The 17,654-nt window shown below is 40.6% G+C and overlaps 2 protein-coding genes across 2 annotated transcripts; one reads left to right on the top strand and one right to left on the bottom strand.

Annotated features, from left to right (window-relative positions):
• The first annotated feature begins 2,696 nt into the window (after positions 1–2,696).
• Positions 2,697–7,157, top strand: LOC310772677 (galectin-related protein B). The gene is made up of 4 exons (XM_083632539.1): positions 2,697–2,738; positions 3,181–3,266; positions 5,233–5,413; positions 6,939–7,157. Exons 1-4 carry the CDS (start codon positions 2,712–2,714, stop codon positions 7,080–7,082), a joined length of 438 nt encoding a protein of 145 aa, XP_083488665.1. The 5' UTR covers positions 2,697–2,711; the 3' UTR covers positions 7,083–7,157.
• Positions 7,158–8,573: 1,416 nt separating this feature from the next.
• LOC310773042 (pleckstrin-2-like) lies at positions 8,574–13,802 on the bottom strand (the record flags this gene model as incomplete). The annotated part of the gene is made up of 10 exons (XM_083632964.1): positions 8,574–8,595; positions 8,747–8,900; positions 9,517–9,595; positions 9,701–9,784; positions 10,295–10,384; positions 10,834–11,003; positions 12,120–12,211; positions 12,364–12,554; positions 12,917–13,075; positions 13,749–13,802. 10 exons carry the CDS (start codon positions 13,800–13,802, stop codon positions 8,574–8,576), a joined length of 1,095 nt encoding a protein of 364 aa, XP_083489090.1.
• Positions 13,803–17,654: the final 3,852 nt, after the last annotated feature.

Genomic DNA, 17,654 nt, shown 5'->3' with positions numbered 1-17,654 from the left:
GGTCACTTCACTGTGACACTCTTCCACTCACTGCCTGCTCACGACAGGAGCAGCTTCACCACCAGGCAGTTCAGCACCCTTGAGCTTCCCTCACCTGGAACAGAAAACAACAACAATGCTATGGTTTAACAAAACAACATGGTACATGATAGACAATATAATTGGACCTACATGTTAAGTAAAAACTAAAAATCACTTGTTCCCAGTGTTTTTGATGACACCTAAGCCCATGGCACACCAATCAAACATTCTACAACAAACACAGACAAACAGATGTTTGTTTGGTGTGCCATGGCTGTCTGTCCTTGTTTGGAGAGGTTTGGTCAGATTCGACATGTTCAATCCATGTTTGTATGCGTGGTTTAGCCCATGGCACACCAATCATAATGTGTATAGTGAACCATGGGCTTTAGCCACATAAAAAGCGTAAAGTAAACAAATCACGCTGAGTCAGGAAGTTGCAACATAAATCAAAACAACTCTCCATGGCCAGTCAACCTGGCTAAATAAACATATTTTAAAATCCTCCTTCCTTCGATCCCTTCTGCGTGTCTTTTCCCCAATATCAGATTTGACAGCTAGCCTGCTGCCACTATTAGCTAGCTGTCAACCGAAAAAGATTGCTCGCTATTAAACTGGCCTACGTGTAAAGTGTTTACAGATTCCGCAAAATAACTTACTCATTTCTATGTGGGATGATGCCCGAAAATGGAGCTTAACGCTAGGTAACGTTACACTTGCGCTTCCCTCCTCTCTCCTCCACTCTCTCGACCAGTTTTGCTAGGCGGCTAGTATGTGCAAGGAGGGTCATGTGACAGAAGAATCAGCTGATTCCCTGGCGCTGGTTGGTTCAAAGCAGATCACTCTGGTTCAAAGGTTGGCACGAGGGGGGCGTTCCAGAACGTCTTTCCTGCTGCTCCCTTCAGGTGCTGTCGGAAATATAGGAATTACACAAACGCATAATGGGTTGTTTTCAAGCCGAATTGACGAGATGATGGGACGTTTATGGTTTTACGTTTCATGTAAAAAAAAAAAAAAAAAAAAAAAAAAAAAAAACATGTTTGTGTGATGTGTGTCATCAACATTGAGTTCATGGTAAAAGTAGCATATAAACAACATAGGGCGCCATAGCCTAGAGAGGATGGAGAAAGAGGTTTGAATTCCCAACAGGGAAAATGTGGCTCTGACAAATCATTTTATAAATAGGACATGACTTGACTAAAGGTTTGAAAGGAGTTGACATTGCAATTATTTGTACCATAATCCAAGGTGAGCAGTTGCCCCTTTCGGAACTGCTAACATAGCGTAAGCTATGTTAGCAGTTCCGAAAGGGGCAAGGTGAGCAGTAGCCTACAGAAGCCAGGATGCCCAATGTTGTGCCCTCCCTCAACAACCATGCTGAGGTGGCGGTGCCCTTGAGCAAGGCATATAACCCCTAGCTACTCAAGTGGAGCTTTTCAACTGCTTGAATGTGAAAGTGATATTTAGGTTCCAAACATTGCTGAAGTAGAAGCAAACGAAGAGAACATGAAGGCAGCAAGGTTGGTAGGGGGAAGTTCCAGACAGGCCGGTGTGCAGCAGAGCTAGTGTGCAGGAGCTGGGTTTTGGGGGAAGCTATTGCCCTACATGCTGAATTGTGTGGAAGGGGAACCAGACCTAATATGGAACTGTAACACGTGATACACGTTTTGAAATAGGCTATTATGACTGCTTTAAATAAACTAAATTATATAGCATGTAGAAAATAGCTTGAGGAGAGAGAGAGCGGGGAGGGGGGGGAGAGGGGATGCAACACGGTCGACTCTCGGACTTGATAAGCATATCTATTGAATATGGACGTTTATCTATTATTACGATTGAGTGGAAGTGTTTATGTGCACAAAATAGTACATAGCCTACATCATCTGTCTGTCTGTCTCCATCATTATAGTGCGAAATTTAGGAGCCGGTCTCTATGACAACGGGCAGGTAACCTCGCGTCACCAGGCTCTTCTCGGCGAGAAAGAGCCTGGGTCTGGCCTCCCTTCACAAGTGATTTTGTCACCCTGCCTGGTTCCGGCCTAGAGCCCGCCCTAGACAGGAAGTAACAGCGGAAATAGCTCGTTAACTTGACAATTAGACACAACGAATCAGAAAATAAAACGGCAAACAACAAAACAAAAGATGGACGTACCGAACGAAGTTTTTGAAGAAGTCCTTGTAGAAACATTGCGGATTCACAATCTCACATATTTTAAGCCAATAACATACAGAAGCTTTACTTTTCAAACAAATGGCCAGTTGATGGAATAGTTATAACGCTAGTTGTCTGTCCGCTGTTATCGATAATGGAGGATCGAGTACAACAGTTGAAGCATCTCTGCTGCCTGTGCTGGGAAAGACATGGACATTGATCATACGATTTCACATGTCGAGTACTCCATTGTCTTTGGCTCTCCAGAAACCTTCCTCGGCAGTTACTAGAAATGTGCTAAATGTGTTGTTGTTATTTTCGGGCTCTAGCTAACGTAACCTCGCCGCGTCAAGCTAACGGCAACAAAGACGTTTTTTGGCGCACTTATTTCCGGTTCCTTGGTTTACGCCCCTATGACAAAAAGCGGGGTGAAATGTGCCCAGACTAACGGGCAGGCGGGGTTTGCCAGCTGGAGGCAGAATAAATCAATCAGTTGGCATCACCGCTAATATTCACACAGCCTCACGCCCTGAGTGGAATGGAAGAAAACGACAAAAAAGAAAATGTATGTAACCTCTCTTTTGTGTGCATTACTGTGGGTTATAGGCTAGAGTAGACAATTGCTGGGCGGAAGATTAGGCTACAACTGAATTATGAATTAGATATTTTAACATGTGATCGTTCAGCGCAGGTTGCTGAACAATAGTCTACAAGAAAAGCATTGTTGTCCAGCTGATTGATTGACTGTGGGGATTTGAGAGAGCCAGATCAATAATGCTATTGTTTCCATCGGTGCCACAGTTTGCACCGCACCGCAGATAAACATGCCAGGCTACATGTGATGTGATCCCGGGCACGACGGGCAGGCAACGTTAGTTCTTCTCCCGCATTGAAGTGCTGTCATGATGTCGCTTAGCGGTAGGCCTCATCCTGCAGTGTGTGCAGCCTATGTATGAATTCTCCTGATGTAGCCTAATGATATCATCTATTTCTCTATTGTTTCACAGGGGCAGTATATCGGAGAGATAAAGGGCGGACTGCGGCCTTCAATGAAACTGGTTGTTATGGGAATTATTAACAAAAAACCCAAAAGGTTTGTGCACACCTGTTTTCTATATCCTCTAAACCACATTTTCAATGCTGTTCACACATGCTGTCGCCAGTTAAAGTTCATGTCCCGGGGCCGGGTGTCATAAAGGCCTGCAGGCTGCAGCCCACGGGCAATAACCACTCTGTTTTGGTTAAATCATTGTTATGCCATGCAGTGCGTTGCTTAATTATATGTTAATCTGTGACGTGCGTGGGAGAGCAGCAAATCCCATGAAATCCACGAATCACACTGGAACTTCTCAGGCTGATAACATCAGCATTCGTTTAATCATCACATGGTGGTCCCATTAAGGGTCACAATATACACGGGAAGAAAGCTGTTATTTTATTTAAGACAAAATGCTCAAGGAACATTTTCCTGTTCCTTTTAGGCTATCTCTCTATTTGACCTATTTTCACCTTCAATCTATACCTATTAAATCAAAAGTGTTCTTATATCCTATCCTATCAGGGTTTTTCAAAGTCTGGGACTCTGGGCCTCCCCTCAGACAAAGCCCCAACTCCCCCAGCTTATCTATGGGGTCATGATTGTTATTTTGATCATAGACACTCAACAATTGAGACAAGATAGCCTGTTATTGCTGTTTGACATAGCCTACTTCAGAATATTAAAAAAGGTATGTCTGAAATAATATTTTCTTCACTTCCATTCACTGAGCCTCCCCTGAAACTGTTTGGAGTCCCCCTGGGGAGGCCTGCCTCCCACTTTGAAAACCTCTCAGAGACAAGTTGTAATACTACTATAGTTCAGTATTTTCCCTCTTAAAGCTTTCAGTTATTCATTTAAATATACACACACATAATATGTATTTACACTTCTCTCCTCAACATTCACACGCATTTAGTCTCACATGACCTCACAGAAATCCTAATCTATCATGTCCTGTCCTCATCAGCAATAACACTGTCCCCACACTATCTCTGACAGTGACGTTTTCAGCCTCTTGATACCAAATCCACTATCATTCTCTAAAATAAATATTCTGACAGAACACGTGATGCTGCGTCATCTTGGTACTTGGATTTGGGGTGGACATAGTCTACTAAAAATTGTATCGTGCAATGTCAATAATTACAAAAGCTTTCTGCAAAATGGAAGACCTCTACAGTATGAAGTGGAGGTTTATGGACGAGATGTTTTACTTTGCATGTGAAATGTCAAAGGTAGAACTGTGAGAAGATGACTGCCAAATAGGATGCAACATTGAAAGTGGTTTGATACATTCCCCCACAGAATTAAGGCAAAGTGCCACGTTGCACTTTTTTGATGGCCTTTCTTCTGATGGACACCATGGAATAATTGAACCCACTCCCACATCAGTCAAGATCATTTGTCATTCAGCCACACGTTTCCAGTAACGTTTTTGCACAAGACTGAATGTGAAAATATGCAGCAGTTGTGATGATAGCCAGAATATGTCACTGTTGTGTAATTTATACCTGATTTATCACATAAAAACAGAGATTTTATTATACTGTGAGCTGTGTGTGTGTGTGTGTGTGTGTGTGTGTGTGTGTGTGTGTGTGTGTGTGTGTGTGTGTGTGTGTGTGTGTGTGTGTGTGTGTGTGTGTGTGTGTGTGTGTGACTGTGCGCGCGCGCTTGCGTGCATGCATGTGTGAGTAAGTACCATTATGCAAGTAAGTATAAGTAAAAAGACAGACAGACAGACAGACAGACAGACAGACAGACAGGCAGGCAGGCAGACAGACAGACAGACAGACAGACAGACAGACAGACAGACAGACAGACAGACAGACAGACAGACAGACAGACAGACAGACAGACAGACAGACAGACAGACAGACAGACAGACAGATATAGATAGATAGATAGATAGATAGATAGATAGATAGATAGATAGATAGATAGATAGATAGATAGATAGATAGAATGAAATATAGGGCGATTTTTTTTTATTTTTTTTTCTCTGAACCGTGTGTCTTTGCAGCATAGAGGTGACTGTGGCCAGCAGCCCGCAGGAGGAGGATTCAGAGGCAGATGTGGGTCTGCAGCTGAAGATCAGCTTCATGGACAAGGCCATCCAGCGTAACGCTCGCCTGGCCGGGAAGTGGGGTTCGGCTGAAAACACCCTATCCTACTTTCCTTTCACACCCGGAGAACCCTTTAAGGTATAACTGTGCGCTGTGTCTTCAGTTTCTGATATTTTTGTGTTGATTTTTCAGGATTTAGGGGAAACTCTTATCCAGAGAGAATGGGTCTTCAAAGTTCTTGAGAGAAAAATAAAAGTAATTCTACCGGCTGCTCTGTTTGGTTGCTGCCATTATGTTGCATAGCCAAATGTTTCAAAATCGTGGAAAAAAGGTTTACAGGAGAAACTTGAGTTCTTACTCATGTGGTTCCATCTGCATGTGGCACAACTATTGGTTGCTTGTAATGTGGATGATCCAGTCTTATTTTGCTGTTGCACTCATTGTAAATCAGTCTGGAGTAGAGCATCAGCTAAATACCTGAAATTGGAAGCTGCACTAGGCCAGTGGTTCTCAACCTTTTAGAGCTACAACCAAAAAAATAATCTTGCGACCCCCTGGGGGGTCCCGACCCCCAGGTTGAGAACCACTGCAATAGGCAACTGTATATGTTGGCAGCTCCAAAATGACAGCAGGGGGTCACTGTTTGAATTTCCCCCCAGAAATCACATCATGCAACATCAAACTACACACTCCTCTGATCTAAATCACATCATGTAACATCAAACTATGCACTCCTCTGACCTATATTTCTTCTTCTTTGAGGCTGATTGGGGTGGAGATTAAAAGGTTCAGCCATCCCAGTTGAAACACTTTTGATTTCACTCTCTTAAGTTTAGATTAAAATACATGTATTTTAGGGTTAATACTCTTGCCAGTGCCCCTGAGCAAGGCACTGGCAAAAGAACTGGAGTTGGTCCCCGGACGCTGCACTGCGGATGCCCACTGCTCCTAGGTTCTAGGTAGGTACCTAGTATGAGAACTGTCAAATACAGAGGATACATTTCCCCATGGGGTTAATAAAGTACACAAAATTCATCACTTCTAGAGTACTTTAGTCTTGTTTATTTATAAAGCTTTTTATTACAAGCATGTCTCAAAGGGCTTTTTACATTGTATCATACAGTACATGTCATACACATACTCATAAATGCTAGGTTATATACAGTAGTTACATATTTCATATACATACTAGTTATATATAATTTACTACATCGTATATACATACAGTACTAGGTTATAGGTTACATATTTTATATACATACTACTGTATATATCATATACTACATCATATAAAAAAAATTTGCAAGATTGCATATATACATCATATACCATACTACATATACGGTTTGTACAATACAAACACACTCATGCCTATTGCCTACTATGGACAATTTAGAGTCTTCAATCAACCTGAGATATTTCTGTGTGTGGACCTTCTCTTAGATTTCCTTGGATTAGCGTAAATACATTTCTTGTCGGTGTCCTTCCCGATGCTGGGACTTCATTTGGGCAAATAAGGTCAATCTACGACTTCTCAGTTAGTAGCGATGGGCCGCTCTTCTCTGTTGGAGCCCCACTTTGTGCTACTCAAGTTGGATAGGAAATTGAGCATTAACCCCCCTTCCCACTTTCCCTCCCCCTCCTCATCTCCTCTGACTCTCAGATGGAGATTGTTTGTGAGCACCAGCAGTTTCGTATCTTGGTGGATGGCCAGCCACTGTGTGGCTTCACCCATCGGCTCTCCCAGCTCGCCTCCCTCACTGCCCTGCGAGTGTTTGGAGATCTACAGCTCACCAAGGTGGCCTAACGTTACACCCTCACCCACAGATAGAGTGAAGACGTTTGGGGACAATATTGACAGCCAAAGTCATGCCCACTTCTGGGTTAGGCATACGCACCAAGAGATTTCATCCGCCATTTATTTTACCATAGACATTTCGTAAAATACTTATAATTCTTTTTTACTTAGTCAAACTAAACAATTCAGCTATATTTAGAAACAGGAGAGACCACAGAACATTTCACTCAGACCAAAACGTTAAAAAAAAAGTGAAATGAGTGAAATGTTCTATGGTCTCTCCTGACCATACAACGCAGGCTGAAGCAGGAAGTGATGTCGACTTTGGCTCTCTATAGGATTAGAATAGCGTTACTTCTTCTGTGAATAAATTAACCCATGGGGATGTTGTGTTTCCAATTCCAAACTAATTGACACCTGCCTCGTAATCACGTGTTAAGACAAAGTGCCTTCACTAGATTACCTGTTTAGGGATTTAAGATATCGACTGAATGTAGGCAAACGGTCATCTCCATGTCTTAAATCTGCTGAGGAATGTGATTTGACCTGAATTGAATGAATTTGTAAGTAAGTATAGGGGAACAGGTGTGTTAACACGTTCTGTAATGAGTGTATTTGCATTAAAAGGAGATTTCATATCTTCCATTCTTCTAGAACTAACATTTGAAAGCACTTATAGGTTTAGCGCTGGCCTGGTAAACCATACTGATCACATTCATTCACACATTGTGTTTTGTTCTACAGAATGTGAGTTCACGTGATCAGTAGCCTATTCTTGGGGACAACTTCCAACTTGCTGCTTAGCAATGAGCACCCACGCTAGCGTCGCTCTCCTATGCGTTACGGCAAACTCAATACAAAAAAATACAAAAACTGTTTACTGTTGTCTTGCTTGTCACTAAGTGCGCCCGACTGCTATAACATGAGTTTTTATACCGCTTATAAATTATTGGGGTCTTTTGTAATATTCGGATTAGAAACCGAAGCTCAGACCACGTCCGTTTCATACTTTGTTTCTTCACAGAATTCACGTCCGCGATCAATGTTTTCACTTGCTGTCTGCGCCCCCAGTTCCATGATGTCAGGGTGTCCCCAAGAATGGTTTAGTAGGCTAGTTTAGCGCTGGCATGAAGCTGAATGTTTCTGGAATCGATTACAAAAACACAAGATTGTCATTCTGTGACTGACTAAGTGCTGTAACAGGTGTGTGGTGTTAAACAAATATAGCATGTCAGTAATACATAGTACATTACGTCCCACTCAGTCAGACTGGTACTGTAAGGCTATGACAGAAGAGCTTGAAGTATTGGGTTATGTCGTCACACTTTCGTTTGTTATACCATTATTTGATTTGAAAAGCTAACTACCACTGTTTTGTGTACTTTTCCATTAAAAAATAGCTTTTTATGTGAATGTTTCATATTAGCTTTACTTCCCTGCAACAAATCTTTTTTTGTTGTTGTTGTTTTTGAGAGGCATCTGGCTGCAGACAAAGAGGTACTACTCGGTAGGCTTCTCCGCGCTGTAAACATGAAGTAGCCGAGTGTCGAGTTAATAGACTTTCCAAAATATATTTCTAATTGATCAACTTGGTATTTGCCTTTTAGTCTGTGACATTTTAGTGATTATACAAAATACAACCTTCATGGGGGGGAAAATAACAAGAAGAAGACCAAGGTCCATTTCTGCTGCTGTCTAATTTAGTCCCCTCTTTGATGGCATCTATCCAGTCCATCTTCTGCTGGTGGGTCGGAGCCTGGATGAAGTAATGTGTGTCTGACTGAGTGATGATGTCAAACAGGTTGCCTTGAATGTTGCCTTTCACACCTGTATGGGAGAGGAGATAGAGACTGTGTTACTTACAGACAAAGACAGACCATAATGGAACCATCACTTACAAAATGAACATCATGCTACATTGCAGAAGACTTGACACTAGCGATTGAGACCATAAACTCATTAAGAAAGTGTTTACTGAGGTAGTGAGAAGTAGGTTTCTTTTTCCCACTGACTTCTATACAATCGGACTACTTTTTGCAGCCATAGACTGTATAAACGTAGGCTGAGTTTTATAATCCATATCACTATTATGCTCCAAATGGACGCAGGAAAAGTATGTCAGGGCCTGCAGCCATCGTGTGCATTTGAACGTAAAACAAATCTCCGCCAAGGACGTCAGGTGAGCGTTTTGACAGGAAGTAGCCTATGTGACAACAAAATAAACATGCACGGACTGACTGGTTGAATACGATACACTGATTGGCCAGCCTCAAGTGGCCATTTGAGGAACAAGAGTTTTGGGCACTTCTGCGTTGGCTTAATTTGTCATTGCCGGAGGTTGGCGCTTGGTCCCCACATGATATGGGAGTTTTAATGAGCTTGTCTCTCAGGCAGAGAAGTCTAGCAGCCCCACCTGTACCTGGGGGGAGACAGAGTGACTCACCTGAAGGGACTCCATTATTGTCCACTGCAGAGACCAGACAGCCACGCAGCGGGAAGCCGCCTACATGGCGGATGTCATCCTGACAGGTGAGACAGGAAGTTGATGAGACAGAACCCAAACAAGCCAAGAAGGGGGAGGAATTAGTCAGTAGTAATGGCAGCCTTGGAGGGATCCATGCGCTCACCTTTGTAGGATCATAGTAGTGGAGGTAAGCAGGTTCTGAGTGTAGAACGAACAGTCGCACCTTCCAGTTTTTCCTGTTGTGCCCCTGTGTTTGAAAAATGTGTTGAAACAGGTCACAATCTATTTACTCCTAATTGTGGGGGAAATAGTCAATGGATATTCAATCTTAGCTGGGTTTGGGTTCATCTTTCGGTGTGGTTAATCTTAAAATTAGGGTCAGGTTAGGGTTGGGTTAGCTATGTTTAAAATTTGATCAGTTAGGATTTGGGTCAGGTGTCAGGCTAAGGTCAAGGTTAGGGTTAGGGTTATGTATAATAATTATGATAATCACAATAATATAAAGCACCTTTCTTTACAAGGTTACAAGGTTCAAGTAAAACACCAGATACATATGCAGATAATGGATAAAGGAATAAAACAAAGGTACGAGTAAAACAGAAACAGAAAATCCCCACATTACATTATGTTAAAAAGGCATTTTTTTTTAAGTTGGCAGAGTCTGAACACACTGAAGAGATACAGAAAATGTGACCCTTTCTTAAACGTCTACTTTTTGTCACCTGCAGCACAGCATACATGTGTCTTATAGGTTTACCTGTTTAATTAGAAAGCCGCTCTTCACCACTTTTCCACAAAACGGCAGTGCTGCCAGTGACAACTTCACGCTGCCTCTCCTCTCTCCTGTCTGAGAGAAGAACATTTTTCCATATTGAATTTCATTCCAAAATGCTATATATCCATATATGCACCAGGTATTTGAAAAATATATGTTTCTGTCTGTAAAAAAAATACAATGACAAATAAAACACTTTATAAGCAAATGTCATTATCTTAAATTTACCTATTACTGCACACAGTAGGCATTTGAGGTTACTTTTATCATGTGATATAATTGTGTGCAGAATGTTGAAATAAGTGTGGTCCGCTGTAACAGTGCTGCACTTTTTTTGTTGTTGAAATAAACGCGCAATATTCTAGTTTATTTTAAATGGATGGATGGATATTTCATTTTGGAACAAACCTCTTGGGATCAAAAAAGCAACTTACAATATTAATTCAGCAGCAGAGGAAGCTTATTATAAACAATTTAAGAGGAGCAGTGGGTTGATATGAACATAATTCCCTGGTACTCACAAAGCTATAGAATGCAGTGGGGTTGTCCATGAACTGCTTGGGGCCGGGGGGGCGGAGCCATCCCACGGTCTGCAGCAAGCCTTCCTCCAGCTTCCACCAGGCCAGCACTGTGGCCTCCAGCGGGCTCAGAGGCACATGCTGCATGAACAGCCAGTCCTGCACCGCCGAGCCTGCAGGGAGAGACTAGCCTGGTAAACCATACTGATCATGTGAACTCACATTCTGTTTCAAATATATACACAAGCACACAGACATATAACAGGCACATACATGGACATATACAGAGATAATTACACATATATATACACATGCACAGATACATATAACTGGCATATACATCGACATATACAGAGAAAGAGATACTGTAATTACACATATATACACACGCACACAGACATACTGTATAACGGGCATATACATGGACATATACAGAGAAAGAGATAATTACACATACACATGCACACAGACATACTGTATAACAGGCATATACATGGACATATACAGAGAAAGTGATAATTACACATACACACACACACAGACATGTAACATGCATATACAGAGATAATTACACATATAGACTACAGTATACACACGCACACAGACATATAACAGGCATATATATGGACATATAGCCTACAGAGAAATTTTTATTTTGATGATTTTACTATTGAAAAATGAAATAATTGTATGATGAATGCAAATGCACAACTGTAAGGTTGAAATAATGATTGCAAAATGAATGTTATGTTAGTTTTTGTGTAATGTTTTTCTGTGTTGGACCCCAGGAAGACTAGCTTTTGCAATTGCAAAAGCTAATGGGGATCCTAATAAATAAACAAATAAACAAATAAACAAATAACAGGCATATACATGGACATATAAAGAGATAATTACACATGTATAGATAAAATAGCCGGCTTTCCTTCCACCTGTTTTTATGCGAATTCTCAATTTGCGTATGAAAAACCTGATCATCTTGTCGCTCGTTCAAGTTCAACTTTGGTGCGTTCAGTTCAGTCAAATCAGAAAGTTCATTTTCCTTAAAAGCTTGCTTCCTCCCTAATTTTATTCTATAAATTCAATATGTAATGGCATACTGAAAGGAGAACTTGAGATTTTAATTAAGTTGTGGAATTCAAATCAATCCTCAATAACTGTCAAACTAAATGAATGACTGCAAAACTGTTTATCGTTTTCAGATACAGTATGTGTGAGATTATTTGCAAAATAAATCTGCATTGTTTTTCGGTGGAGTGTCCCCTGAAGATAAAAGAGACGAGGCTCACCTGAGAAGCATTTGCTGTAAGTGTTGCACTTCTCCATGTGGTTGGTCAGCTTGATCCCACTGTGGACATCATATATGGAGTCCCACACCTTGCTGCAAGAGAGAGAGAAAACAGAGACACAGACAAACGCAGTAAGACAGTGAACGCACCACAAGGTTGAATAATGCTGTAAAGTCTATGGGAGAATCTTTGTTTACATGTAGGTACTGTCTCTTACGAGAGAGAGTGTTGTAGAAGGGCTTACAGATCAATGTTGAATAACGTCCCTGCCTGGGATCCAACATGGTCTTGCTGGCTGGTTGCCTCTCCACCATCCACTGTCTGCAGCTTCTCCGCCGCAGCAGTGATGTCATCAACCCACTCATCTCTCTCTTCCCTGGAGCAAGCCCGCAGGAAATGCTTCTCACATGTCCTTGTCTTCAGCTTGAAGATCAGCTGGCAACAGAACAGGGAGGAGATCGATCTCAACATGGAATCATGGTAAGCGTGTTAATAGTTTTAATAGTGTTCAGAGGAAAGTGCCAGAGAATGTGAGGAAAAAAACTGCAGAAAATGACGAACGAATATCAAATTGCACTTTGTTCACAGTCAGTGGGTGTAGAGAGGAACCAACAATACAGCCCCCTGAGGCTATGAACTTTCTGGACAGGTGAGACAGGTGTGAAAAAGATCAATCAGCCTTCAGTGTGGTTCAGCTCTCAACAATAAAACAATAAAATCTAAAGAAAGGCTATCCTAGTTCCCAACAAAATGAATGCCCTATTAAAATAGTACATATTGAGTCAGGAATAACTCACCGGCCGATTATTGTACTCCAGAAGGGGGATCACAAGGTCCTTCAGCGGGATTTCCCCACGCTGACAGGAGTCCAGTTTGTCCCCTTCAAATCTATAATACAGCAGCTTGTCTGACATCAACACAAACCAGCGGGCCTTCCAGTTGTGGACAAGATTATCCTGTAAAAATATGACATAGACAGACAGAAAGTAGGACCAGTCAGTGATTATCATAAGCCAAACAAGCACTAATGCAAACAAAAATTCAGAAAAGTTTTCATTTGTACTTTTTCCCTTAAAAGACACAAGTTTTATACTTTCAGTGATAGAATAGGATATGATATACGTTATTGTCCCCATAGCAAAATTTGTCTTGGGCTCAGGAGTCATTGCAATTGACACAGTCAAAATAGGTTATTGCACCTCTATAATGCTGTAAACCATGATGTAAACCAGTGGTTCCCAACGTGGGGTCTGGGGACCACCAAAGGTTCTTGAGGGGGTTCCAGTGGGTCCCCCAGCAAATTGATTGTTAAACTTCAACATTATTTCATTTACAAGAAGTTAACACAATTACAGAATGTAGAACAATGACTTTGTTCTACATTACCTCTCTACCTCCAACACAGATTGTAATGCAATTCTGGACATGATTTTTTTTTTTACATTGAGAATCACTACTGTATCACTATGGATTCACATAATAAAAATGCATGTAATTCTAAAATGTGTATAAACCCTTTCCACAAATAAAAAGGTGAATAAACCCCCAATACATGCCACACAGAATCTATGTAGTAATTAGTAATAGATGTTTGTATTAATACACACATTTCTCGTACAACTTTCTTACCCTTTTCAGCAGGAATCCTTTTCTCAGAAACGTCGTCTTCTTGTCTGTGTCCATGCTGCTCAGTGTGATCTTGCCTGTGCTTCACCTGTATTTACCTGCTCAGGTTTTCAATGCACTTCTGTTCACACCCACCAACACACCCACACATACACCCTCCTGTTCCTGTTAATCCCTGTTCCCAAGAGAAAGTCGTCACACTTATGCATTCATTAATTAAAAAAAAGTCAGCGTTTCACTTTCAGTCTCAAGACATACCAAACTAAATAAATAATAGTGCTTACTGTAAATGCAGCCCATAATCGCATGATAGTCCACTGCCTCCAACACAACTGTGGTGGATGCCAACACAGCTGTGCTACAGGCAGTGTTGTAGTACTCGAGTCCACTCATTTTCAGGACTTGTGACTCAACTTGGACTTGAGCACTGATCACTCAGACTTGCATTCATGCATTGGGACTTGGAAATTGGAGACAAGGACTCAGACTTGTTAATTGAGATATATATATATCTTTCATATATCTTTTTCATTTGTGTTTGTTTTTTGTAATAGACCCTAATAATTATATAATAATATTTTGGCATAAGATATTGTTAGCTATATTAATACCATTATATTATTCAATTTCATGCAAGGCCAGGCACGTGTGTTCCACCTATCTGAATTCACGATTATGGTCAGTAACTCCGGACTTGGACTCAGGTAATGGGGACTCGACTCTCTTGTTTGGTGACTCGGACTTGGACTCAGACTCGAACACTGGGGACTTGAGACTCGACTCGGACTTGAGATATAATGACTTGACTACAACACTGGTTGGAGGTGTGCGCATGATCCCATACAACAGTTCACTCATTCGAGATTACCTCAACTGTCAAAACGCACAACATCCACAATCGTGTGTATATATCTATCTATATACATGTATATATATGTATATATATATACATGTATGTATATGTATATATACATGTATATATATATATACATGTATATGTATATATATATATATGTACATGTGTACATATATATATATATATATATATATATATATATATATATATATATATATATATATATATATATATATATATATATATAATTATTATTTATTATTATTATTATTATTATATTAACCTCATTCTGGTAGGTAGGATCACTTTTCAACCTGAGGTAACATTAATACTTTTCATCTCTGAGTTGTCTCGCAATTTCGGTTTTGTATAACACATCTTGTACACTAGGCATCTCGCGTGCTACGCGTGAGATACCTCGACGCCCGCCTTACAGCTTGCCGGGCTGGCCCTGCAGCTCGCATATGCAGGTCGGCCACTGCGTGGCCTCGCCCGCCCTGCAGCTCGCCCGCTGTGCAGGCTCACCGGCTCTTATGACATCACTGATGATGTCACAAAACATCACAATGCTCTTATGACATCACTGATGATATCACAATGCCTATGACATCATCAGTGATGTCACAATGCACAATTGCTCAAGTGACATGACATCGCTTCCAGTTGAGTGACATCACTTCCGGGACAGGTACAAAAATCACAGAGCCCACATGCTCCCTTAGGACAAAAATCGCAGAGCGCCACAAGCTCCCTTTTAGTTATGATGATGATAAACAGTGGGTTTATATTGAGATGTTTGTCTGTTTCCAAGTCTTTCAAAGCCGTTCCCTCCACCTTTGTCCTGTTATCATACATTGAGCATTTCCTTTGTTTATAAATCCTTTCAATGTCCAAGTTAAGCCTGCAAAATGTCTCAATGGAAGGATTTTGCCTGTTTGGTGGTACAAATGTACTTTTACCTTTAAATGGGAAAGATTAAATAGGAAACAAGAGTCTCTGATGCTGTGGCTTTATAGTGTGAAGTTTCATTCGTGACCCCTGACGTCATTCACATCAACAGGAATTGGTTGTGCTTTGCTTTCCATGTTGTTTTGGCCTGTTGGAGCATGAAATAATTCTTTGAGTCTTCAAAGAGTTCTCCTGAACTTGACAATGAAAATGAAATAGTCTTTTGGCATCAAATTTGTTTTCTGTATAATATGCGGGAAAGGCCAACCCTACTTAACAAAGACAAACAAAGGTTACAGTTCTTACTGCTCCCTTTCACTTTCAGATGAAGCAGCTAGGGAGTTATTCCTTTTGTTTGCAAAGGTTCTTGCAAACACTTGCAATATTCTTGTATTGCCATTTTTGTATTTTTTTAAATTATCATTTTCATCTTGTTTAAATTTGTCAAGTTTATTGGTAAAGCTTTAGAATACAGCCCGCAACTTACAGGGTAAGTAGGGTAACAAAATCTACAGGGTAAATACAGGGTAACAAAATCTGAATTTACAGGGTAAGTAAAGGGTAACAAAATCTGAATTTACAGGGTAAGTACAGGGTAACAAAATCTGAACTTACAGGGTAAGTACAGGGTAACAAAATCTGAACTTACAGGGTAAGTATAGGGTAACAAAATCTGAACTTACAGGGTAAGTATAGGGTAACAAAATCTGAATTTACAGGGTAAGTATAGGGTAACAAAATCTGAACTTACAGGGTAAGTATAGGGTAATAAAATCTGAACTTACAGGGTAAGTACAGGGTAACAAAATCTGAATTTACAGGGTAAGTACAGGGTAACGAAATCTGAATTTATGGAATAAGGGGGTAATAAACGGGGACTTATAAAGAACTTATACATACCTATTTTTCTAATTAGCGGTACCTATTCTGCTATTATACCGCGTAGCTATTTTTATAACTATCGGGTACCTATTATACAGAGTAACTACAGGGACGTGGGCTGTATTCTAAAGCAATGTTAATTCCATTTCCCTCCTAGTTACATATTTACAGGGTAACTACAGGGGTGCAGGCTGTGTTCTAAACCGTTACCGCATTTTGTACTAACTGGAGACGACACAAGGACAACTGATCTAGACCCACATATAGTCTAGCTGAGCAGTAATAAACACATGAATAACTCTCTCGAAGTTTTGCGGGGATAGCCCTTTACCTTGGCCAAGTCTTAACTGAAATAAACTGGTTTTAACAACAGAACTAACCTGTTGATCAAATTTAAATGAGCTGTCAAGAAACACACCAAGACCAGATAATTATGCAGCTTATGCCTCTGGATTTCATGACATGTATGCTGCACTCAACAACCGATATCTTTTATAAAGTATGGGAGCCTTATTTGAATTATATTGACCCTAACCTAGCAGAGACACTGACTATTGGATACCTCAACCGAAGTGATATTGCCACCTGACTCTTGCCTTTTTGCATTGTACATCTAATTTAATTTAATTTATTTCATTGTACTCTCATTCATTTGTCCATCCTTTCCTTTACTGCTGTCCACATCTATGTTTTTGCTAACTTGTGAAGTGTCTATTATTGAAAAAAAAGAAACACACCAAGATTCTTAACAGATGAACGATTGTAGGAAGCTAAAGGCCAGGATTACCAACACAGTCAATCAAAAAGTCAGGTCGCCCGAATATAAGAATCTCAGTCTTGCTTTCGTTAAGATAGAGAAAGTTTAACTGCATCCAAGGTTTAATATCATTTTAGACAGTTCAAAGGCTGTTACAGTTCCAGAGGGCCATCTTGTCGGCCTCGGTCAAGCCTGTGCAGCCTCAACACATCTCCAGCCCAGACCCATATGACCTCTTCGTATTTGAGATCAAAGGATTAGCCTTGCTTTACCATCAGATGTGGACAAATTACTTATACAGTCTATGGTGTGGACGGAAATGGCAGATTCCACATTTGGAGAAAGTGACAAGTGACAAAAAATGAATTAGAAAATTCAATTTGTTTTTATTGAGAAAACTGAATTTGAAATCAGAAAAAACAGCTCACATTCAATTCCAAGGCATTGCATTCATTCATTGCTTTTA

The sequence above is a fragment of the Poromitra crassiceps genome, assembly GCF_964638095.1.
Source record: "Poromitra crassiceps genome assembly, chromosome: 3".
In the NCBI taxonomy this organism is placed as follows: domain Eukaryota; kingdom Metazoa; phylum Chordata; class Actinopteri; order Beryciformes; family Melamphaidae; genus Poromitra; species Poromitra crassiceps.
The sequence above is the reverse complement of the archived record's forward strand: the minus strand, read 5'-3'. Positions and strand labels throughout refer to the sequence as shown.

Coding starts and splice junctions, on each gene's coding strand:
- LOC310772677 (XM_083632539.1), top strand. CDS start 2,712: ATGGAAGAAAACGACAAAAAAGAAAAT. Junction 3,267..5,232: donor ATTAACAAAAAACCCAAAAG/GTTTGTGCACAC, acceptor GTGTCTTTGCAG/CATAGAGGTGACTGTGGCCA. Junction 5,414..6,938: donor CACCCGGAGAACCCTTTAAG/GTATAACTGTGC, acceptor TCTGACTCTCAG/ATGGAGATTGTTTGTGAGCA.